Consider the following 25,316-nt stretch of genomic DNA (forward strand, 5'->3'; position numbering starts at 1 on the left):
TCTCATTGCGGTGGCTTCTCTTGTTGCGGAGCACGGGCTCTAGGCGCGTGGGCTTCAGTAGTTGTGGCACGTGGGCTCAGTAGTTGTGGCTCGTGAGCTCTAGAGCGCAGGCTCTGTAGTTGCGGCACACTGGCTTAGTTGCTCCACGGCATGTGGGATCCTCCCTGACCAGGGCTCGAACCCGTGTCCCCTGCATCAGCAGGCGGATTCTTAACCGCTGCGCCACCAGGGAAGTCCCTTTTCCCTCCATTTTGACTGTATGCACCTGGCACAAACTGTTTGCACGTCACCACGCCATGATAACGAGGCCCACAGACGCAGTTTTCACACAGCGGCTCCGGCCCTGTGCCTGCCAGAGGGAGGGGCTCCCAGTGCAGGAGGCCCCAGGGGGGCACGAGGGAGGTTGGGACACTCAGGGAGACCTGTGTTGGAGTTCTGACCCCCAAGCCTGTAGGATAAGTTTGTGTCGTTTTAAGCTGTTAGGTTTGTGATTGTTACAATGGCCACAGGACCCTCAGGCACCTGGCCTCTCCGCGGGCCACTCTCGCAGCATTCGCACTCTGGCACCGCTCAGTGTCTCATTGACCTGCTCGCTTCTCACTTAGCGAGCGAGTACACACGTACCCGCGCTCACACGTGCGCACACACCCCTTCTGTGACCCCAGATCGCTGTCCAGGGCCCGAAGCTGCCTCCCGAGCCCCCTCCGCTCTCTCGGCCAGCTCTGGGACTTGAGCAGGGACTTACCCGAGGAACCCCGTGCCCCCCACTGCCCCCTTCAACATGCAGACTCCTGAGCCCTGCACATGCGAGCAGGTGTGTATTTTCCAGGCTACGCAGAATCCCCGCTTTGAGGAAGGGCTTCTGGGGAGCTCTGAGATGCTCTTCCTGTTAATAAATCCTGCTGCAACCCTCAGGCCAGATCGGGAAGCCGCGGAAGGCTTAAGTCTGATCTTCTTCTGGAACTGAAGCTTCTTAGGAGGTGGTGCAGTCGAGGTCCGAGGGCTGCCCCGCCAGGGGTCTGAGCCCTTCCTTATCCCAGAGAGCCTGGACGCGTGGTCCCAAGAGAGGGTCACGCGATTCTGGGATCTACAGGCTCCACTCGGAGAATTCCTGGAACGGCGGACTTGAGTCAGCTCCCGTTTAACATGGGGAGCGATTTTTGTGGCCAGAGAGCTCGTTTCGTTTCACTAGAATTCCCTGCCCGCTTTCCCACCCGGGTGCCTGCGCTGCAGACACACACCTGCTGGGAAGGTGGACTTTTGTTCTGTTTAGTTTAACCAGGACCGGCACGCTGGTGCCGTAGCGGACAAAGCGAGAAAGCCAGTCCTGGTTACCCTGCTGCCCAAGAAGATAGTTCAGATGTTCTCCTGTTTACTGGAGCTGTTATTCACCTTAGAAAAGCTCCAAGATTCCTAGAAACCTGTAAAGTTCTTGGGGAAAAAACCAGCTGCTTTTTGCTGTGTTGCAGTGTGGCAGCCTAGGTGACATGGTGGGTCTGGAGCCAGACCTCCCGGGCTTGCCTGTGGTCTGCCCTCAACCATCCGTCACCCTGGGCAATAGATGCCACCTCTCTCTGCCTTGGTTTCCCCTTGTGGCTGACGATGCCACTTAAGTCACTTTATCCCTGTAACAGTTCACTGACTTACTACACGTGGAATGTTTAGAGCAGGGCCTGATGGCAGATGTTCACTGTTAGCTGCTAGTGTTGTTTTAAAAATTTTTTATTACCTTTTTGTGATTAATTACAATATTAATTACAATATCTGTGATTAATTAATGTACCTTATGTGCCAGACCCCCCAAAACAATCCTATGAAGTTGGCTGTATTTTCCCTCTTCCAAAGGAGAGGAGATTGGTGCTCAGAGAGGTTAAGGAGTTTGTCTGAGGTCACACAGCAAGTCAGGGCTTGGCTGGCATTCCAACTGAAGCCTGGGTGGTTCTCCCTCTTATCCTGCCATGAGGGGACTGCAGGGATCAGGGTTGGGGGTCCTGGGACTCCCCTGCCTGTTGGCTGTCACGTGGCTCCCCACCTGAGCCCTGGAGTCCTTCATTGACAGTGGAAGAAGAAGTGGACGAGCCCAGTGGCTCTCCACTGCCCACCTGCCGCCTGACACAGACCCTCTGGAGGAGGGGCTGACGATTCCACCGCACACCCGCATTGGGATCTCCTGGATGGGCTGCGAAGAGGCCCTTCTCTGGGTGTGAGAGGCAGGAAGGCGGCCCTGCCTGCATCTGCAGAGCCTGGTGTCCAGCAAATGCCTGGCTGGCTTGGGGTCGGAGGGGAAACAGGCAGAAACGCAGAGAGAAAGCTGAAGGGGGCTCCTGTGTGGGTGGGAGTTTGCATGAGGGGCTTCCCTGCAGCTCTAAAGCCGACCCCTCTGTCCCCGCAGCCGGCTCATGCCAGGTCCCCTCTGTCAGTGCTGGTGGCTAGGGGTCTGGGCACCCGGTCTGACTCCCCCTCAGCCACTAGGGGGAGCCGGTGCCCGCGGTTTGGCCTCCCGTGGGCTCTGGGCTCCAGCGGGTCTGAGACAAGACACCTGTTTTGGTTACGTGAGGTGAAGAGGTTCTAGAGAACCTGCGGGGCAGCGGAGAGCCTGGGCTGACGGTGCGGCGTCACACACTCGAGACGTCCTGGAGAGGGCGCATCTCGTGTCGTGTTCTTACCACACACACACACACGCACGCACGCACGCATGCATATACAGCAAAGGGGCACAAGGAAACCTTTAGAGGCTATGGTTATGCCTGTTACCTGGTTGTGGCGATGGTATCACAGTGTACGCACGTGTCCAAACTCATCGAATGGTGCACATGAAATACATCCAGCTGCATGTGTGTCAGTGAAGCTGTAAACAGCGGAACAGTCAGGTGGTGGTCGTTTACGAGGCGCAGGCTGGGCCTGGCGTCGAACTTCTCACCCAGCTGGGCCTCCTGTTCTTCTCCCCACTTTGCAGCTGGGGAAACTGAGGCTCCTTACTAGTAATCGTCCCGGGCCGTGATGTCTACCAGGTGTCAGATAGTGGACCAGTGTATGGAAATAGTCTCACTACTTGTGTAGGAGAACCCTTGCTTTCAAGGGGATGTGAGTGGATTCGGCCAGGACTTGCCTGCCTTGCGCTCCTTCGTGGGCCCCAGTGTGACCGTCCTGGAGAGAAATCAGAGGGTGTCTTGCTTGGTACCCACAGTCATGAAGATGTGACTCCACCCTCGCAGAGAGACGTTCAAAAGTGAAGCCACTGCCGACCCCAGAAACCGGGCCCCGCAAGCCCCTCTGCGTGCCCCTCCGGGAGCCGTGGGCACAGGGCTTCCCGGCTCTGCGCTCTCCTACATCTGTGCAAATTCACGGCCATTCAGACTGGAGGCAGATATTTATTTTTATGCAGATGAGATTCTCAAGAGTGTTTGATGCATCCGAGATCTCATGAAAGCGGAACATCTGCAGACGTGCGCTGCTTCCATTATGTTCTGGGTTTAGGCTGTGTCAGCATTTATGTTCCCTTAATATGAGAAATGCCTGCACTGTTCTTCCAGGGCTCCTGCTGCCAGCCTCCTCCCCCCGGGCCCCCGGGCCTCTTTCCTGCCATCTAATCATTTTTTTTATTCTCTTGCTTCTGTTTTTTTTTTAGTCACAAGTTTGGGGAAAAAAGTCACCTATTTCAACTATCTGAGTGAGCTCCGTGAACACCTCAAATACGACCAGCTGATCATCCCCCCCCACCCCCGGAGGTTCTGCAGTGAGTGAGACCCTGTCCTGGGAGGCGTGGGCTACACCCTCGAGCTTCCTTGGGCCTCCGTCCCATCCCGTTCACGCTGAAGGCTTAATTTTCAGACGTGTGCCCGGCCAGATCTGGTTCCGAAATCTGCGGCCTCAACAAAGATTCGCAGTAAAAGAGGCTAACTGCTGATTCAGAGAAACAAGGCTGAGGATGGTTGTGTACACGGATAAGATGCTTTTCTCACCCACCACTGCAAGACTGATTAACAACAAAAAATCAGCCACGGTGGTAACTGCTGTTTGCTGCCTTGGTGTTTACCATTCTTGCTTTGGAGCAGAGAACGAGGAGGGATTTCTCGGGTGTGTGGGTGACATTGTGGACAGCATGAGATGTTCCCAGGCCCATTGCAGGTGTTCTGGAGGACAGCCCACCTGGTGCTTCCCGCTAGAAGCCTAGTTAATGTGTCTGCTGCTTTGTTTTATACAGCAGTGTTCCCCCCTTGGACAGGGCGTCAGGGGGGCGGAGGGAGCCCAGGAAGGCGTGTGGTCGGTCCCGGGCCCACCGTTAGCTCCGGGTGGAGCTCAGTCTCTGAGCTCTGCCTGAGCACCCTCTGCCCTTTCCATCACCCTCTCTGGGGGCTCCACTGAGGGAGCAGGGCCCTCGCCAAGCTGCATGCAGGTGAGGCCGGCAGCCCCGCAGGGGGAGTGGAGATGTCGCGCTCCCTTTGGGCACCAAGTCACAGGTGCTGGGGGTATTAGAGCCGTGTAGGGAGTGTGTCTGCCCACAGGACGCTCGCAGGGAGTGGGGCCACGAGTTGGTGACAGTAGGAGCCGAAAGAGGGGCTGAACCCAGCTAGGGAGGGGATTGGTGAAGAGGGGATATCAGGGAAGGCTTCCATGAGGAGGTGACTTCTGAAGTGAGTTTCAAAGGGACTGTTGGCTAGATCGAGAGTCCAGGGAAAGGTGCTTCCTGCAGAGGGAAGCTCTTGTGTAGACACGTGGGTGAAGTATCGGCCAGGGGCTGGTAGGAGAGCCTGGACATTTGACAGAGGTTGGATGACCCTTGCTGGCTTGTGTGTGTTCCTGTGTGTGCGTGTGCAAGACAGCCATAAGGCATGTGGGCCCAGAAGGACGGGGCACTCAGGTATCCTGCAGACCTTTGTGGGGCATCTGCCCCCAACAGCACCTGGAGTCGGTCCCTTGTGGCCCGAGGCTTCTCCCCTGCAGAGTGACAGCTGTGCTTCCACTGTGTCCACAGATATGACGAGGAGCTTCGGAACCTGCACGCGGGCAGGCTGCCCCCTCCCACAAAGACGCCCCCCGCCGCGGCCCCCTCTGCCCACCCAGCAGTTTGGCGTCAGTCTGCGATAGTAAGTGTGCCTCCACGTGGTCTGCCCTTGTTTCCTGGGAGGGTGGGATGCTTCCGTGTGCCCGGGAGTTCTCTCCAGACCTTGGCCTCTGCAACCGAGCTTAACCCTGCAGGAAAACTGAAGTGTGAGCTTGGCACTGAGGCCGGAGTGCCCGCTGCTGTGTGTGTCTGTGTGCAGAGGACCCAGCCGTGGGCAGGGAGGGGACCTGGGGCCTGGGGTCCTCGGCCCAGCTTTCGTCACCACTGCTCACTGGGCAGTTCTGGCCCCCGACCCCCAGGCCACGCTGGGACACCTCCCACCACCTTCCACGTGAAGTGTGGCCACGTGCTTTGCTCTGGCCAAGGAGACAGGAGTGGCCGCAGGGCGGGTCACGTCCTGGAGGGACCTTCAGGGGCCAGTTCATAGTTCGCCTCTCGTGGTGACGGAAGCCGGGTGGAGATGGTGCCTCACTGGCCTGCGTCCCTGTGTGACCACAGAGTGCCTCCCGCTGACACCCACGCTGCGGGAGGGCACGAGTGAGAGGTGAACTTCTATGGGGTTCAGCTGCCGGGATTTAGGGACTCTTGTTACCATGGTGTGTCCTACCCTTCCTGCCTGATCTTACCCTTATTAGGCCACATGACCTTGAACTCACTCCCCCTCTCAGCTTGTTTCCTTATTTCTAAAATCAGCAAGTTGGATGATGTGATCTTTAATCTTCACTCCCTGGAAACGATTCTGGGCCAACTGTCCACACCAACTTTGTCTCCTTTAAGACTCATCTCACCTCCTCCAGGAAGCCTTCCCTGATGCTCTAGACTGCATACAGGGTCCCCCCCTATCGCAACCCGGATCTGAGCAGGCTGCCATGGGGAGTCCCTCCGGCTGTTTCCCTACTCAGCGGCGAGCGCCTTGTCCTCCTCCTATTCTCTGCTTCTGGCACCAGGCCAGGCGCTGAGGCACCTGAAATGATGGAAGATGAAGGGGTTGTTTTAACCATACAACCACCGTTAGGCACTTGGGTCTGAGCTACACGATGTACAGGGCCTGGAGGGTGGTGGATCCCAGAGAGGCGTATGCTCAATTTCATTTGTTAGTAGTTTCTTGTTAGAAACTTGCATGTGACCTGTTTCTATATAAAAAATCTGATGATCTTTAAGACCCATGTTGGTTTTTTTTTTGGCTGCACTGGGTCTTTGATGCTGCGTGCGGGCTTTCTCTAGTTGCGGCGAGCGGGGCCTACTCTTCGTTGCAGTCCGCGGGCTTCTCACTGCGGTGGCTTCTCTTGTTGTGGAGCACGGGCTCTAGGCACATGGGCTTCAGTAGTTGCCGCACATGGGCTCTAGAGAGCAGGCTCAGTAGTTGTGGCACATGAGCTCAGTAGTTGTGGCTCGCAGGCTCTAGAGTGCAGGCTCAGTAGTTGTGGCACACGGGCTCAGTAGTTGTGGCTCGTGGGCTCTAGAGCGCAGGCTCAGTAGTTGTGGCACGTGGGCTCAGTAGTTGTGGCTCGTGGGCTCTAGAGTGCAGGCTCAGTAGTTGTGGCACGTGGGTTCAGTAGTTGCGGCTCACGGGCTCTAGAGCGCAGGCTCAGTAGTTGTGGCACACGGGCTCAGTAGTTGTGGCTCATGGGCTCTAGAGCGCAGGCTCAGTAGTTGTGGCACGTGGGCTCAGTAGTTGTGGCTCGTGGGCTCTAGAGCGCAGGCTCAGTAGTTGTGGCACGTGGGTTCAGTAGTTGCGGCTCGCGGGCTCTAGAGCGCACGCTCAGTAGTTGTGGTGCACGGGCTTAGTTGCTCCGCGGCATGTGGATCTTCCCGGACCAGGACTCGAACCCGTGTCCCCTGCATTGGCAGGCAGATTCTCAACCACTGCACCACCAGGGAAGTCCCTGGATCTTTTTTTTTTTTTTTGGCCACGCCGTGCGGTATGTGAGATCTTAGTTCCCTGACCAGGGATCAAACCCGGGCCCTCAGCAGTGAAAGCACAGAGTCCTAACCACTGGATCGCCAGGGAATTCCTTCTGCTTTTTTCCCCCCCATGCTGGATCTTGAAACACAGAAAGGTTAGGAGCTGAGGAGGCTCTGGGTGGCGCCCAGGCCAGGTAAGGAGGTGGGAGTGGCACCTTGGGTGTGTCCAGCAGCCAAAGATGGATGGTTGTTTTCCAGAACTTTCTGCGATGATGGCCATGATCTGGACTGTCCACATGTGAGGATTGAGCAGTGCAGGTGAGGCACTGAATTTCTAATTTTATTTACCTTTAACTGATTTGAATTTAGACGGCCACTGGCTGCCTGGTGGACAGCGCAGCCTTAGACTGTGTAGACTGTGGGGTTTCAGCCCCGCCTCCCAAACGAGACACACACAGTGGTGTTCCCTCAAAGAGGATTTTTGTAAGCACTTAGTGAATATTGTGTATGTCCAATGTGGTCTCCCTAAATACATCTGGAGCAAAGTTTCCCAAACAGCACGTCCTTTTCCTTTTCTAAACGTTGTAAAAATGTGCTGGTGTGACCCACTCATGTGTATGGTGTGACAACCCGGTCCCCCAGCAGCCCTAGGAAGGCAGGGCCGGGAACACACCTGCGGTGCCTCTGGGCCCCTCTGGGGGGTGCTGGTGAGAAGTCGGCTCTCAGAGGGGAGTCCTAGGGAGGCCTAGCCAGCAGGCTCAGGATTTTCAAGCCATGTGTGACTGTTTTACCAAAGTTGCTGAGGCTTCTGCCGTCGGCTCTGTGCTGTGAGCCCATCACTGAGGTTCGCTGCTCTGGTCCTGGCTGGGTGTGATCTGATACCTAGGGATCCAGGGTGACCGAGCGAGGCCGCTGGCATGTCTATCATCAGTGCCTTAGCCCGAGGACGAGCAGCGCCTTCTGGGTTGCCTGTCTCTTTGTTCAGAACCACTTCTGTCTCCCTAACAAAACTTTAAAAATGAAAAACAAAAAACCCAAACCTCACCCAACTCATGGACTTCTGAAGCCGTCCACCTGAGTACAGCGTGGGCTGCAGGGCTGGGGGCTGTAATTCGGGCGTCCTCGGGCCTATGAGGTTCACCAGGGCACCTTTGGCCTTGTGTTTTGAGCAGGTGCCTTCCGGAAGGTTCTGACGCAGCATTTGAACTCCAAAGCTGTCAGCAGATGGAAGGCAGGTGTTAGGAATGTCCATTATAAAGGCTGTGGTCCAGCCCTATTCCAGGACCAGTTGTAACTGTACACGTCAGTTCATTATGTCTTTTGGGGATGAAGAGTATCATTGGGCAACCTTTGAAAAACATTCTACATGTGCCACTTTGAGAAATAATCCATGCGATCACCTCTTTTTTTAAAAAAATAAATTATTTATGTATTTATTTATTTTTGGCTACGTTGGGTCTTCGTTGCTGCGCATGGGCTTTCTCTAGTTGCAGTGAGCGGGGACCACTCTTCGTTGTGGTGCGCGGGCTTCTCATTCCAGTGCCTTCTCTTGTTGCGGAGCACGGGCTCTAGGCGCCCAGGTTCAATAGTTGTGGCTCGCGGGCTCTAGAGCGCAGGCTCAGTAGTTGTGATGCACGGGCTTAGTTGCTCCGCGGCACGTGAGATCATCCCAGACCAGGACTTGAACCCGTGTCCCCTACATTGGCAGGCGGATTCCCAACCACTGTGCCACCAGGGAAGTCCCCGTGATTGCCTCTTTAAATTAATATTTTATGCTGTTTCATTGCAAATGACTATCATAAAATTTCAATAAACATATTAAATAAAGCACCAAATATGTAATTTGTTTGGACTATGAATGAATGAAAGTCATTAAAATTTATAAGCAAATCCTATTCACAAGTGTTAATTCGCTGAGTTAAGTTCAAAGGCACACAACAGAAAGCCATCACCTTAGAAGAAGCTAATTAAGGCAAAATATTAAGGGGAAGTCAGAGATTCAAGAGGTCTTTGCCTGCCTGCCATCCCTGAAGAGGGACAATGGAAACGGACATGTGCATTTTGCACAGCCCCATCTGGGCAGCTGCGGGGAAGTGGAAAGAGGGAGGGGCCTCCTTAGGGCAGGGGAGCGGAGGCAGCTCACATCCCAGCTCTAGCTCTTTCCAGCTCTGGGAAGGCAGTCTTGTGGCTTAACTTCTCACCCGAGTCTCTTCCTGTGTAACCGTAGGTATAACCCTGCCCTCCGCACCCTCCAGGGCCACGGGGTCTTAATAGGGTGTGCAGACAACATGAGCCAGTTCCTGCTGCCCAGTGCTTTTCCTGCTCTTGTTCCTCCTTCTGATCCCCTCCTCCAGGAAGCCTTCCCTGATGGCTCCACACAGAAGGGAATCATCTGTTGAAAAGACTATTCTTTCCCCCACTGAATTGCCCTGGGACCCTTGTAAAGAACTAACTGACCATACACGTAAGGGTTTATTTCTGGACTCTCAATTCTATTCCACTGATTTGCATGCTGGTGTCACACGATCTTTATTGCTACAGCTTTACAGTGAGTTTCGCAATTGGGAAGTGTGATTCTTCCAACTTTGTTCTTCTTTTTCAAGATTGTTTCAGCTCTTCTGGGTCCCTTGAATTTCCATATTAATTTTAGAATCAGCTTGTCCATGTCTGCAAAAAAAAAAAAAAAAAAAAAAGCAGCTGGGATTTCAATAGGGATTGTGCTGTCTCTGTAGGCCAATTTGGGAAGTATTGCCATTTTAACAATATTGCCTTCCAATTCAAGAGCATGGATATCTTGCCAATTTTCTGCATGTTTTAAATTTCTTTCAATAATGTTTTATAGTTTTCAGTGTACCAGTTTTGCACTTTTTTGTTAAATTTATTAAGTATTTTATTCTTTGTGATGCTATTGTAAATCAAATTGTTTTCTTAATTTTATTTTTTGATTGTTCATTGCTAGTGTATAGAAATACAATTGATTTTTGTATACTGATCTTATATCCTGCAACCTAGCTGAATTCATTTATTAGTTCTAATAGGTTTTTGTGAATTTTTTTTTTAGTATTTTCTATATCTGAGAGCATGCCATCTGCAAATAGAGATAGTTATTCTTTTCCAACCTGGATGCCTTTTATTTCCTTTTCTTGCCTGGTTGCACTGGCTGTACTGTCTAGTACAATGTCGAATAGAAGTGATGGGAGCGGACATCCTTGTTTTGTTCCTGATCTTAGGGAGAAGATTTCAGTCTTCTAACATTAAGTATGATGCTAGCTGTGGGTTTTTCATAGCTACCCTTGATCAGGTTGAGGAAAATCCCTTCTGTTCCTACTTTGTTGAGTGTGGGATTTTTTCTTTCATGAAAGGGTGTTAGATTTTGTCAAATGCTTTTTTTGCTCTATTGAGATGATCACATTGCTTTTGTCCCTTATTCTATTAATATGGTGTTACACTGATTGATTTGCATATGTTGAACAAACCTTGTATTCTCGGGATAAATCACACATGTTCATGGTATGTAATCTTTTTATATGCTGCTGGAGTTGCTTTGCTAATATTTCATTGAGGATTTTGTGTCTATTCATAAGAAATACTGATCTGTAGTCATCTTGTCTTCTGGTGTCCTTGTCTGGTTTTGGTAATACTAGCCTCATAGAATGAATTGGAAAATGTTCCCTCCTGTTCTATTTTTTGGAAGGGTTTGTGCAGGATTACAGTTAATCCTTCTTTTTACATTTGGTAAAAATCACCAGTGAAGCCATCTGATCTTGAGTTTTTCTTTGCAGGAAGTTTTTTTGACTACTAATTCAATCTGTTTACTTGTCAATCTATTCAGATCTTATATTTCTTCTTGACTCAGTTTTGGTAGTTTGTGTTTTTCTAGGAGTTTGTCCATTTCATCTAGGTTATCTAATTGGTTGGTGTGCAGTAGTTCTTAGTACTCCTTTGTAATCCTTCATTTCTGTAACATCACTGGTAATGTGCCCCCTTTCATTCCTGATTGTCGTAATTTGAATCTCCTCCCTTTTTTTCTTAGTCTCGCTAAAGCCTTATCAATTTCAGTAATCTTTTCAAGGAATCAACTTTTGGTTTGATTGATTTTTCTCTATTGTTTTTCTATTCCCTATTAATTTCCACTCTCATCTTTAATATTTCCTTCCTTCTGCTTGTTTTGGGTTTAATTTGATCTTCTGTTTCTAGTTTCTTAAGGTGGAAGTTTTGGTTATTGATTTGAGATCTTTTTTCTTTTCAATATAGGTGTTTAGAGCTATAAATTTCTCTGAGTCCTGCTTCAGATGCATCCCATCAGTGCTAGTATGTTGTCTTTCTATTTTAATTAATCTTAAGGTGTTTTCTAATTTCCCTTGTGATTTTTTTTCTTTGACCCATTGGTTTTTAGCAGTCTGTTGTTAAATTTTCACGTATTTGTTATTGATTTCTCACTTCATTTCATTGTAGTTGGAGAACTTACTTTGTATGATTTAATTCCTTTTAAATGTATTGAGATCTGTATGATCCAACATATGGCCTATCCTAGGGAATGTTCCATGGGCCTTGAGAAGAATGTATACTCTGTTGTTGAGTGGAGTGGTCTGTAGATGTCCATTAGGTCTTATTGGTTTACAGTGTGGTTCAAATCTTCTGTTTCTTTGTTGATATTCTGACCAATTGTTCTATTCACTATTGGAAGTGGGGGAGTGAAGTCTCCAACTATTATTGTTAAATTATTTCTCCCTTCATTTCTGACAGTTTTTGTTTCATATATTGATATTTTGGGGCTCTGTTGTGAGTTGCATAAATTTTTATAATTCTTATGTTTTCTTCATTGATTGACCCTTTTTGCCATTATAAAATGGTATTCATTGTCACTAGAATACCATTTTATAATGTTTAAAAATTGTCACAACAATTTTTGACCTCAAGTCTATTTTGTCTGATATTAGTATAGCTACTCCAGCTCTTTTTAGTTACTATTGGCATGTTGTATCTTTTTCATCCTTTTACTTACAATCTATCTGTGGCTTTTAATGACAAGTGTGTTGCTTGTAGGCAACATATAATTGGATCATGTTTTTGTCCCATTTTGCCTTTTGATTAGAGTATTTAACCCATTTACATTTAATATGATTGCTGGTAAGGTAGGTTTACATCTGCCATTTTACTACTTATCTCTATGTCTTGTCTTTTTTGTTCCTCTAGTTCCTCCATTACTACCTTTCTAGTGTGCCATTTTAATTCTCCTGTTTCTTTTGCTATATATTTTTTAGTATTCTTAGCGTTGCCCCAGTGATTAGAATTGACATCTTAATTTATAACAGTCTAGTTCTGATGAATAATAACTTCAGTAGGATACAAAAAAAATTGTGCTCCATTCCTTCTCCCCTCCTTTGTGCCATTATTGTCATACGAATTACATCTTTATTTTATGACCACTGACACCAATTTACAATTCTTGCTCTATGCAGTGGCCTTTTATATCAGATGAGGGGGGGAAATAGAGTTGCAAACAATAATACATGTACACTGTCTTTTATGTTTACCTCTGGAGTTTCCTTTACCTGTGCTTTTTATTTCTTCATGCAGATGTGAGAGGGTGGGTTGGGGGAAAAGAAAGAAATAGAAGGATTGTGGAATTTTCAAACACTTTGGAGAAGTGGGTGTGTGTCCCCCTCCCCACACCTCCCCTGCTTCTTTCCTGTTTGGAGGAAACATCTGATGGTGACCAATTCAGGAATACTCTGGGCTGTTCATTAACGAGCAGTGTTGCACGGCTCTTTCTGCTTCTGTGTCTCTCCCAGAGCTGAAGTCTTCAGCTGGGCCAGGGCCCACTTTTGCAAAGAAGGAGAAGATGGGCATCTGACTTTCTGTTCTCTTTCTCTGCCAGCTCAAGATACACTCCTCTGTGGTCTCCTGCATGGGTGTCTGTCTGTCCAGAGAGCATAAGCTCCTGGCACTTGTGAATGGCCTCGGGTGGGGAGCAGGCTTCCCCCGGCTCTGGTTCTAGGTCATGTGAGCCAGCCTGACTTGCCAGAACTCCCAATCCCATTAGCGTTTTGGGGACTGGTCTAGCTGATGATACAGAGCGGTTTCTTATTCTTCATTCACCCCCCAGAGAGGGCCAGCTGTGCAGAGGTGGGGTTGCAGACTTCCTGGGCCTTTTTGCCACAGATGACCTCAGCACCCCCATCTCACACCAAGCCCCCGACTCAGAAAGAAGGGCTGTGGTCTGCTCCAGGTACAACAAGGGCTTCGGAGTCAGATTTTGATTTGAGCCCTGGCTGTGTGACTGCAGATAAAATAATTTGCATCTGAGTTTCAGTTTTGTCCTCTATACAAACAGGGGCACAGTGATGAAGCCAGTGGGCTTAGGAGCATGGCCAGCGCACAGTAGGTCCTCAGCACACGGTCTTCCTGTGATTGTCGACCTGAGCTGCTGAGAGGGGATGTGAGACGAATGACCGTCTCAGAGGGCTGGGAAGAGCCGGGGTGCCCAGTGAGGCAAGCCTGGCCCACACTCCCTGTTACCACTGTGATTTCAGGTTGCTGGTCCCCCCTCCCTGTCCCTACTGTCTCTAAAAACCACAGTCCTTCCTTACTTGTATTCCTTGCATGCACAACCAGAGAAGGAACATGCTGTGAATTATTGTAAGCGCATCTCCCAAGGTGGGGGATACAAACAAGAAGATGTGCCGAGAATCCCCAGTGCCCTCTGGGGGCGGCTGACTGGCCGAGAGCGAGCTGGGCTGACGGTGATTTGCGCTCCGTCTCCGAGAGCACCCCTGCCCAGTGCGTACCTCGGAACTTCAGTTCAGGGTCTGGCCCTGGGCCGCACACGTGGAGATAGATGCACAGGAGGGCTGCGGTGTGTTAGGATTCACCCCTGCCCTGGGCATCCCCACACAGCCAGGACGCACACCCTGTTTTTAATCCAGAGCTCCTGGGGTAATTGCCATTCTCTGCACTGACTCTGTCAGTCCATTGAACAAGCCTGTCTCAGCCAGCAAGCAGGGGATGGGGAGGGGAGGAGAAACCCAAATTGAGGGTTTCTGCTCTATTGAAAGCAGTGATTTTATGCCAGGGCCCCCATTCTGCAGTGAGCTGGATGTCGGCTCCTTAAGTGCTTGGGCAGAGAGCGTGCTCAGCTGGGAGCCCTGCGTCTGTGGGCACATCCCTCCCCTTCTGCGACCTCAGTCTGCCCCTGATCCTCCAGGCCCCTTCCTGCTCTGGAAGTCTGCTTTCAAAAGCAAAATGTGGACTAAGCTATAGGCAAAGAGGTCTTTCAGTAACTCATGGGTGTCCAGCCTTTGGGAAGGTCTCAGTAGAGCCCCCTCCCCAGATTAGTTATAGCAACTAACCTGGGCTTCAGAATCAATAGACCCAGGCTCTCTGGCTGTGTGACCTTGGGTAGGTCACTGCAGCACACTGGGCCCAATTCTTTATCCATGAAATGGGCCACCTGTGTCTGGCCTGGGACGTCGCCCAGCCCTTGGCATTCCAGTGATTTTAGTTATTAGTGCCTTTGACTTACAGCTTAAAGCCTTTCCCATCGTTCACTGTTTATGACTTGCAGCTCCCTAGAGGAAGGTTGCCAACATCTCCATTTTCCATGTGGGAAAACTGAGGCTGGGGAGGCTCAGAGACAGGCTGAGGGTCACCCAGCTCCTAGGACAGGGCCAGGACGTGTGCAGTCTGTGTGGTTCCCAAGGAAACGGAGGAGAAAGAGAGACTGCAGCTTTGGAGCGTCCTGGGAGAAAAGGACCCATCTGCCATGTTCCTCCCTCCCAGGGGTGCAGAGGGAGACCACCTGGACGCTGCTTGGGCCTCAGGCCACCTCCTCCCTCTCAGAGGGGACACACAGGAAATCACGTTGGGGCAGGGGTAGGGAGGGTCCAGGTCACATTCCTGTGGTAGCATGGCCTCGTGAAGGCAGTGACGGTCCCCAGGGCCCCTTTGCCAAATGGACTGTTGTTTGGTGTCCTGGACGGGCAGCTTCGGTGAAATCACCAGGAGGGACTTCCCTGGTGGTCCAGTGGTTAGGACTTTTTTTTTTTTTTTTTTTGCACAGACGTCAGTAGTTTATTGTTTGTTTAGTCCAAACACATTCAAAATGGAAACTCAAAGAATCCTTTCCACCCGAAACAATTAAACTAGATACTACGAGCATATAATGCTTAACACATTACAGCAATAAAGATGGTAATCCATTGTCTTCTATACCTACTAAAGCCAAGATGGTAAAGCCACTTTCTGCTGAAGGCATGGGTTCAATCCCTGGTCGGGGAACCAAGATCCCGAAAGCCGCGCATCCCAACAAACAAACAAAACAAACCATAAACCTAAATGTAAAATTCAGAACTATAAAACTTCTAGAAGATAATGCAGGAGAAATCACCAGGAATCTCAGCTTTCCATGGAGATTGGGACATGCAAAGGCCTGTCATTACTGGTGATACAGTTTTAATTGTATTCACGTGGACCAGATTTTGGGCGCTCTGTAAATTTCGGAGTAAAATGGAAAGCAGGACCGATACCACGTCCAGCCGATGAATCGCTACAGAAGGAGCATAGATCTGGGTCATGTCCGGCCTTGCCTCCAACTCTGCCACCTCCCAGCTGCGGGACCTCAAGCTGGTCACCTGGACTTTCCCAGTGTCCATCTCCGATCCCTGATTTGGGCTAACAAAAGTATAGTGGAACTTAAATAGATAATATACAAGAATGAAGGTTTTAGACTCAGACTCGAGGGTCTGAGTCCCAGTTCTGTCCATTTGTGACCATGTTTTCCCATAATCTGTTGCTGCGTGATAAACTCCCCTAGCACTTAACAGCTTCAAATAACAACCATTTTGATGTGTATCCTGATTTCTGTGGGATAAAGAGGGACATTTTGTAATAATAAAGAAGACAAAATAACCCTCAGAATTTATGGACCAGTAACAGCTTTAAAATACATGCAGCAAAATCTGGTAGAACCAAAGGAAAAACAGATACACGATCCTAGTGGGAAACCTCAGTACCCTTCTCTGTAGAGTTGATGGAACAAGCAGACAGAAAACCAACACTCTAGAAACACAATCAATCAAATTAACCTAACTGACATTTAAAGAACACACACCCTAAGAACAGCAAAACGGTGCTTCCCTGGTGGCGCAGTGGTTAAGAATCCACCTGCCACTGCAGGGCACACAGGTTCAAGCCCTGGTCTAGGAAGATCCCACATGCCGCGGAGCAACTAAGCCCGTGTGCCACAGCTACTGAGCCTGCGCTCTAGAGCCCGTGAGCCACAACTACTGAGCCCGCGTGCTGCAACTACTGATGCCCGCGTGCCTAGAGCCCGTGCTCCACAACTAGAGAAGCCACTGCAGTGAGAAGCCTGCGCACTTCAGTGAAGTGTAGCCCCCGCTCGCCGCAACAAGAGAAAGCCAGTGCGCAGCAACGAAGACCCAACGCAGTCAAAAATAAATTTAAAAAGTTAAAAAAAAAAAAGAAATTGTACACTCAGCATTACTAAAAATGATATTTCATTGTGTTCAAATCTATTAAAAAAAAAAAAAGAACAGCAAAACATATTCTGCTCAATTAAAAAGTGACGGAGCAGGATCCCAGCCAGGTATGTCTGACTTCAGAGCCCTTGTCCCTCAGTCTAGCATAGTCCTCAAATATGCTGCCTTCGGGGCAAGAAAATCCAGCAGATGAGGAAAGAGAAACAGACGTGTTTAGTGGGAGCCCAGGGGTCCGTAGAATGGGTCACTGTGGGCAGCTCTGGCTTCAGATCCTGACTCTGCCAGCTGGGGAGGGGTGTGGTGGGATGCGGCTGGGAGGGTCATTCTTTTATATTAGTACCCGTGTTTTCAAATTTCCTTATGTGAATCTCTGTATCAAATGAGCACATAAGAGACTGAGTGTTAACAGCCTGTCTGAGGCAACATACTGGGTTTTCACGAAGCATCTTTTTTTTTTTTTTTTTGGCCACGCCGCACGGCTTGCAAGATCTTAATTCCCCATCCAGGGATTGAACCCGGGCCACAGCAGTGAAAGTGCCAAGTCCTAACCACTGGACCCCCAGGAATTCCCAAAGCATCTTTTTTGATTGATCAGATCTCCTGGTTCTGCTCTCATGGCCAGATCTTCTCAGGCCCCTGGGCCTTCCTTTGTATGTTTCCTTCTGTCTGGAATGCCCTTCCCTCTTTTGTCCTCTGCAAGTTCCTACTCATCCCTCAAAACCCAGTTCTGAAGTTGCCCCATGTGGAGCCCTTCCCAACTCCAGATCTCCCCCATAGCACGTGCATCCTTCTGGTGGAACGCTCAGACAATGCACTATCATTTTTATTATTTCTGCCTCTCTTTTGGTCACCTACTTCCTTAGGGTCCAGGCAGCAACTCTCTCTCCCTGTACGGCATCTTGGTCCTGTGTTTTCACAAAGGTGTGGTGGGGACCAGAGCCCTGTGCTTGTCACGATCACCCATCATACCCAGGTGAAAACTGTTGCTTTCTTTTCTCTCCCCTCAGTCTCAAAGACAAAAATCAAGGCGAAATCACCCCCCTGTGCTGAGGTACACAGTGACATACCTGAGAGAGGAAGGTGAGTAAGAGCTGGCTCCAGCCAGGGGAGGTGAGGGCTGCCAGGTACACCTCCCCAGGAGGCCTCTCTGGGATCCTGAGTGCCCCACAGGCCAGGGAATTAGAGGAGCTGGAACCTGGGCAGGGAGGGTAATCAGGATGGGCAGGGCTCGGGCACAGTGGCTCCAGCCAGGGGCTCTGACCCGACTGTCTGGGTTTGAATCCTGGCTCCACTGTGTGCTAGCTGTGTGGCCTCAGGTGAGTTACTTACCTTCTCTGGGTCTCTGTTTCCTCATCTGTCCAATGGGGTTAATAACAGTATCTGGTGCACGGGGTTGTCATGAGGCCTAAATGAGGTGAAGCGTGTGTGTTGCTTCGCACAGCACCAATCCGCAAGAGGACCGCCATGAAAGGGACTCCTTTGGCCTGAGAGATAAGCTTGGTTTGTAGATGCCATTGCCAGTGGGGTGGGTGCACTCAGTGACTTGGAAGTGAGCCCTGTGGCTCCTCCAAGACTCCTGAGGCCAGAGCTCAGATCCACAGGGCAGGTGCGTGGAGGCTGCTTTTACCCTAACAGGAGGAAGATGATTCTGTCGGAGGAATGGGCAACCAGGGACGAGTGGCCCCCTGCAGGTGCAGGTGCGGGAGCTGCAGGGGGCGGTGCATCAGGCAGGAAGTGGGGTCCCTGGGGGTGGTTCCCAGTGTGCCCCAAGAACTGTATGTTCATGGCGTAAAAAGTTCTCTGAGACAACGGCTGTCGGGCTGGAGGTTCTGTGGTTGTCATTTGGAGCTGCCAGCCGCAGCGGGGTGATGCGTGGGCAGGGGGCAGTCACGGGACATTCTAGAAACCTCAGGTGCTGGGCCCTGTGAGATGCCTGGAGGCTCTCCCCCTGCAGGACTCCACGCCGAGGGCCTGTTCCGGAGATCGGACAGCGTCCGGACCGTCCGCGAGATCCAGCGGCTCCACAACCAAGGTGAATGGGCTCCCCCGAGACCCCCACTCGGAGCCTCCTGCCCGGCCAGCCACACAGCGCTCGGGCGCCTCAGAGCCCCGTCACCCCCCGACCCCAGAATAGCCCAGGGCCGGGGCCAGCGGCCCAGATGAGTCCTGTGCCCAGACCCCAGACTCCCGTCTCAGGCCTGCGTGCCAGGTACTGGGGACAGTGGAAGCCGGGCCCTGACCTCAGAGCGCTCTCGTCCCAGGCGGGGCTAAGCCACAGGGCAGAGAATCAGTAGTGTCCCCCAGCCTCGGCCGGACGCCCTGGAGAGGCAGGGGAGGGCGGGCGACACCCTATTTCCAGGACAGGACAGCTGTGTCCCAGTGTCGGGCTGTTCCCCTCAGGAGGTTTACAGCCATTTCGTGGCAGAGCCTGTTTTAAAGCAGGAATCCCCTGCCCAGAGTCAGAACTCAGACGTCCGATGTTCTGTGTCTAGGGAAGCCTGTGAACTTTGACGCCTATGGCGACATCTACCTCCCTGCTGTGATCCTGAAGACCTTTCTGTGGGAGCTGCCCCAGCCGCTGCTGACCTTCGAGGCCTACGAGCAGATTCTCGGGATCACCAGTATGTAACCGACGTGGGTGCTGGCCGAGGACCAGGCGGGGGGGGGGGGGTGGGGTGCTGGCACTGCGGGCCAGGAGAGGGGCTGTCCCCACCAGCACCCCTGCTGGCCTCAGCCAGGCCACCACTGTCTGTGGTCGGGGGACAGGGGTCAGGGGTTGTCAGCTGCTGCTGGGCAGAGAGGGGGGGGTCTCGGAGGGCAACTCTAGATTTGGGGCACGTCTCCCTGGTCATAGTGCCCCACCCCGTGCTGCTCTGGAGGAACTCCCACCTCCAGCAGCTCAGCTCCCTCATCTAAAAGGGCATAGCCACCCATCTGCTGTTACAGAAAAAGCTACTCATGACCCTTGTGAAAGCACAGTGAGGCAGCCCTTATCTGGGGCGGGGGGGATTGTGAGAGGTGTAGGCCCCACTGCAGTGGGGTTTGGCAGTGGGGAGACAGTTTGGGCTCAACTCCAAATACAACAAGCAGGAGGAGGGGTTTACAGCCAAGGAGTAGGTGGGGGCGGCGGGGGGGCATGGCCCATGGATGGAAAATTACTGAGAGGCATCATCAGGGGTGGGGGATGGATTCTGGCTAAACTGATCCAACAGGATTCTTGCTGCAGGCAGGCCAGGTGGTCCAACATCCGCTGAGGGATGGGGGATGGGGGGGATGAGGACCCGATCAGATATCAAGGGTGATCAGGGTTCTTGTTAAACTAACTTAGGGTTCTTGGTAAAGTTGGACAATGCAGAGATAAACATAGAAGCCCAAAAGTTGAGGACTTGTTAAAAAAGAAGTCAGAAGAGCCTGACTAGAGTTCTCCCCAAACTGGTAGAGACGCCAACGAGCTGTGACGCAAGCTGCAGCTCTAGGGCGTGGAGATGCAGATACTCTGGGGTGGGTCAGGTACACACCTGGCCATGACACTGATCACTCCTAACAGCCCAGTAATGGCACATCAGAGATGCTGGAGGACGCTAGGAAAGCAACGTAGTCAAACATTGTCGCTTTCAAATGGGGCGACCTCTGGCCCCAGTGTTCCCCGAAAACTGGGTGTGCTTCTTGGTGGGTGTCGAGCCAAAAGACATAACCAAGGTCCCCACCACCACATACACACACACACACTAAGAGACTAAGCACTAGCATTGTTTCTAACAGCTCAAGTTTGCACCCCTAGGATGGTGACTCCAACCCAAATAAATTCCTACCCAAGGAAGTACTTTTCATTCCAGCCAAAACCTGGTGGTAGGCAGAGATGCCCAACCCCGTCTTAGAGCAGTTACTTTAGAAAGTTTGCAATTATGAGTTAGTTCTTTCCTTTTCATTTGCATCTCTACTCATTCTTTCTAATGGCTGCCTAGCATTCCATCAACTTTATTATTCTGAAACGTACAGACCCTGCCTTCTGGGCTGCCACTCGACAGCTCAACCTGGCTGAATCGTGACTCAGGCATAGGGTTGCCAGATTCAGCAGTTAAAAAATACAGGAGCCCCAGTTAAATGTGAATTTCAGATAAACAACAAATACCTTTTTAGTATAAGTATGTTCCAAATATTGCACAGGACATACCTACACTGAAAAATATTTGCTGTTTATCTGAAATTCACATTTCACTGGATGTCCTCTGTTTTATCTGGCAACCCTGCTCAGGTGGGGTGCGTGGCTCCTTGAAGTGATGCAAAAGCAAGTCCTTGCAGGGCACGCTCTGGAGGAAATGGACTTTCCAGGTGGCCTGTGGTGTCCAGGGAAAAAGGCAACTGCTACAGGGACCATCGCCCAATGTATAGCAAGGTTAAGAGCACCGGCTCAGAGCTGAACAGATTTGGACTCAAGTCTGGGCTTTGTCACACATTAGCTGTGTGACCTTGGGCAAGTCACTTAACCTCTCTGAGCTCACCTCCCTCATCTATATAAAATTGGGGCTGCTTTGAGGATTAAATGTGCGTAAAATGCTTGGCACGGTTCCTGGCACACAGTAAGTGCTTTGTACGTGGTGGCTTTGCGACAGTGAGCTGGTCCTTCCTGCTCACCAGTGAGTGCTCTTTTTCGAAGGAACCATAGTGAGAGCTGGAGGTGGACATTACACCAGTATCTACTCTGGGACCACAGTTCTTAGAAAGATGTCGAGGCTGGAAAGCAGAGATCCAGGGCAACTAGATGGCGGCCTCCAAGCTTGTTGGTTCCTCAGAAATATTAATTCCAAGGGAATTCCTGGTCCACTCAAATTAACCAGCAACAGCTTGAGTTCAGGAAAGAATGACTTTTATTAAAAAGCCAGCAAGAACGTTCACAGCAGGGAATTCTGTGTCTCTCGGCAGTGGCTGTGTTTGTAAAGCCCAGGGTTTAGTGGGAGGAGGTTGGTATGCTGGAGGGTTGAGGTGTGTACGTGTGTACGTGTGTATCTGCAGCGGGAGCTCGGTGAATGCGTGTTGAAGCGCGTTTGGACTTGCAGTTTGTGGAGCTCAGTGAGGGCTGGAGTTGTGGCAGCACTGGGGGCGCTCAGTCTGCTCACGTACATCCAGGCCCTGGTCGGGGTGGCCCCTGAGCTGTGAATCTAAGCAGGTTGTTAGTCTAGAGCAGGGTCAGCACGCTTTTGCTCTAAAGAGCCCGATAGTAAATATTTTAGGCTGTGCGCGCCGGACTCAACTGTCACGGACTCACCTGTCATGCAAAGCAGCCATTCATTCATGGATGGATCAGTGGGTGTGGGTCTGGGCCAATGAGGCTTCACTGACAGAAGTAGGTCTCTGGCCCTGGCCTGTAGTTTGCCTAGACCAGCCCACGCATAAGGTGATCTGTCTCCCTGGGCTGCCTGCGGGGGAGCCGTGACAGTGCCCGGGGCGGAGAATGGAGCGGAGCTCAGAGAAGGGGGCGTTTGCTGAGAACAGCCACGCGGCCAGGAAGGAAGTGGGAGCCCCCGGCCCCGCGGAGGGACAGTCTGTTCCCCGCCCTCACCCCTGCCCGCCCTCGGAGGGACGCAGGAAGAGCGGGCTCAGGAAGGACCCTCACGCCGCGGCAGGTGTGGAGAGCAGCCTGAGAGTGACCCGCTGCCGCCAGATTCTGCAGAGCCTTCCAGAACACAGCTCCGCCGTCCTCAGCTACCTCATGGGCTTCCTGCACGAGGTGAGTGGGCCGAGCCAGCCCCAGCGGTGCCCGAGCAGGCCAACATCTGGTTCCCACCCTCTCTCGGCCTCGGAGCCCCACCCTGGCCCCAAAGGACCTCATCCAAGGCCTGACCAGGCAACAGCTCCGCCAAGAAACCCTCCCGGCCTCCGGGCAGGTCACCTGTGCCATCCCTGCTGCTCCCGGGCCAGGTGCCCTCAGCTGATGCCAGACCCTCTCTAGCGGTTTCCTCTGCTCTCACATCAGCTCCTGCCTGGGCTGAGTGTCGGGGGGACGTGCCCGGGCCAGGGATACTCAGGAGAGTCTCGCTACCTGTGTGTGGCCTGAGCTGGACGTGCCTGTGAAGTTTCATGAGTGTCCTGGGGCTGCCGTGGCAAGTGCCACATACTGGGGAGGCTTAAGACTATAGAAATGTGTACTCTCATGGTCCCGGAGGCCAGAGATCCTAGAATCAAGGTGTCGCAGGGCCGCACTCCTTCCGAAGGCTCCAGGGGAAGGTCCTTCCTGCCTCCTCTGCTCCTGGTGGCTGCAGGCACTCCATAGCTTGTGGCTGCATCCCTCCGGCCCCGTCTTCCCCGGCCTCCTCCTGTGTGTCTCTGTCTCCCTCTCCTTTCTCTGATAAGGCTGCTCGTCATTGGATTTAGGGCCCACCTGGGTCATCTGGGGTGATCTCGTCTTGATATCCTTAACTACATCTGCAAAGACCCTTTTTCCAATAAGGTCACCTTCACAGGTTCTGGGCGGACTTACCTTTTGCAGGGCTGCCATTCAACCCCTCGCACTAGGATAAGAAAATGACAAGGAGAGAAGCTCCTTTCCTGGCTCTGGGTCTGGGCTCCCCTGGGTCAGAGAGCAGCAGCCTGTGAGGCCAAGGGGGGAGCGTCCACAACCCCAAATGGGGCCTCCCCCCTCGCCCCCAGACCCACGTCCTCCATTGTATAACTGCTTCTTCATCCCCTCACCTCTCCGGGCCCTTTGTGGGTGGGGAGTGGACGCGGTTGTGAAGTGGACGCGGTTGTGAAGTGGACGCGGTTGTGAACGAGGCAGGGCCTGGCTGTGTGGGTCCCGGCTGGGGACCCCGAGCTTCTGAGCATCTACAGTGCAGCAACGTCACGGGGGAGGCTTGTCCAGGGTCTTCAGGGCCCGTGCAGGAACCCTGCTCCGAGGCAAGCGGCCTGAGGATGTGATGACCAGTGAGGGCAGAGGGGACCTCCGGGCCGTGTCACATGCTGGAGCCCGTACCCTAGCACCACCTCTTGGTTTTAAAATAAACTGTTTCATTCCCCCCTCTCCATCACTTGACTTCATTTCTCAGAGGTCAGCAGCTCAAAGTTTCCCTCCCAAGCCTCTTCTTTTTCTCTCCTTCGTTTTCCCTCCTGCCTCTTCTCACCTCCGTGTTCACTCCACTCCCTGACCTGTGGAGTGCAGTCCTCTGCCCTGCCTGTCCTCACTGTCTCTAAGGGAGAGGACATGTGCACCGTGAACCGTCTCCCAGTGCCTGGCAGCGGATGGGTGACACCTCGTGCCAAGGACCGGGCAGACCAGGGCAGGGGAGCATCTGCGTGTTTCTCTGATGCAGATTCCGTGCCGCGTCCAGGCTGGAATACGGAGTCCCCGAGTCTGGCCGTCCAGGTGGTAAGGACATCGGTCCTATTACAGCTTCTGGGGCAGAGGAGGTGGAGCTGGTGGCGGGTGCTGGAGGGGGGACCCTCCCACTGACACAGGACATCCTCCTGGGGAGAGGCCGGCTCAGCCCTGTTGGGGCGGACGTGGTCGGGGGCTGAGCTGGGTCCCTCCTGCGGGGCTCGGAGGGCGACACACGCGGCCATGCGGGGCCGCAGGCTGGTGAGGAGACCACCGCCATCCTCGCTGGGCCCTGTGCGGCGCCGGGGCTGACGCAGAACCACCTCCTCACCTGCCTCTTCAGCCCCATGGAGCCCGGCCGGCTGGGTGTTCATGGTTGGGGCTTGAGGGGCTTTAAAGAACACCCCTCTTCGCTGCCCGGGCTCAGAACATTGCGGAAAAAGCAGACTCAGGAGCCCCTCAGGGGGTGTCAAAATGCCTGCTTCGAGCTGACCGGGGCCCGGCCTGAGTTCTGTCTGTGGCCAAGGGCGCTTGCTAACTAGTCACCCTGATTTCGACAAACACCACCTGGTCGCGGGCCCCGGGCAAGGCATGGGCTGGAACCCACGTGTCCTGCAGAGCTAGTTCCTGAGGAGCGCGGGCTCAGTTCCTCCTCCCAGGCCCGCCTTCAGAATAGTCCCGCCCCCTCTCAAGGGAGGGCCGGTGGGTGGGGAGAGAGGCCGGGAGGATTAATCCTCCCTGATGAAGTTTCCCCGCCGTGGTGCAGGTGGGCCTCCGTGTCTTCTCTGATAGTCTCGTTCCTGGTCTACAGATGAGGACCTGGAGGCCCAGAGAGGGAAAGGGCCTTACTCCAAGTCACACAGCTTGTATGTGGCAGAGCAGGGATTCAGTCCGGTGCAAAAAGGCAGAGATTGGGGCCTCAGTCTCCCCACCTGTACAATGGGGGGAGGGGTTTCACACTGCACCCTCCCCTCCAGCTCAGAAACCACAAGGCCTGAGCTAGAATCAGCTCCACCGCACGTCTGGTCACGTTTAACCTCCCTGCGCCTGCTTCCTATCTGAGCACAGCTAAACGATCCAGTGTGGACATCAGGGTTTGTCTGCCCAGTGTTTACAACAGCCGAGACTTGGAAACAACCTAAGTGTTTCTCGATGGATGAATGGACAAAGAAGATGTAATTATCTATGCAATGGAATATTATTCAGCCATAAAAAGTGAGGAAATCCTACCATTTTTGACCGCATGGACGGACTAGAGGATGTCATGATAAGTGAAATAAGTCAGGCGGAAAAAGACAAATACCACATGTTCTCATTTAATACGTGGAACAAAAACAAACAAAAAACACCAAACTCGTAGAAAAAGAGATCAGATTTGTGGTTACCAGAGACAGGAGGTGGGGGGAATAGGAACTGGAAGACAGTGGTCAGAAGTTACAAACTTCAGTTATAAGGTAAATAACACTAGGGAAGTAACGCACAACACGGGGACGGTAGCTAACCTTGCTGTACGATACATAGGAAAGTTTCTGAG

General features: G+C 52.2%; 1 protein-coding gene across 1 annotated transcript in view; it reads left to right on the top strand.

Moving 5' to 3' along the window:
• The window catches only part of ARHGAP8 (Rho GTPase activating protein 8), a 61,536-nt gene extending 39,116 nt beyond the window's left edge, over nucleotides 1–22,420 (top strand). Inside the window, 8 exon segments of the mRNA XM_036867488.1 lie at nucleotides 3,636–3,728; nucleotides 4,976–5,033; nucleotides 5,035–5,087; nucleotides 17,478–17,503; nucleotides 17,506–17,550; nucleotides 18,425–18,502; nucleotides 18,963–19,091; nucleotides 22,095–22,420. Of these exon segments, the coding sequence (XP_036723383.1) occupies nucleotides 3,636–3,728; nucleotides 4,976–5,033; nucleotides 5,035–5,087; nucleotides 17,478–17,503; nucleotides 17,506–17,550; nucleotides 18,425–18,502; nucleotides 18,963–19,091; nucleotides 22,095–22,420 (808 nt within the window).
• Nucleotides 22,421–25,316: the final 2,896 nt, after the last annotated feature.

This window comes from Balaenoptera musculus, chromosome 10 (genome assembly GCF_009873245.2).
Source record: "Balaenoptera musculus isolate JJ_BM4_2016_0621 chromosome 10, mBalMus1.pri.v3, whole genome shotgun sequence".
Lineage (NCBI taxonomy): Eukaryota > Metazoa > Chordata > Mammalia > Artiodactyla > Balaenopteridae > Balaenoptera > Balaenoptera musculus.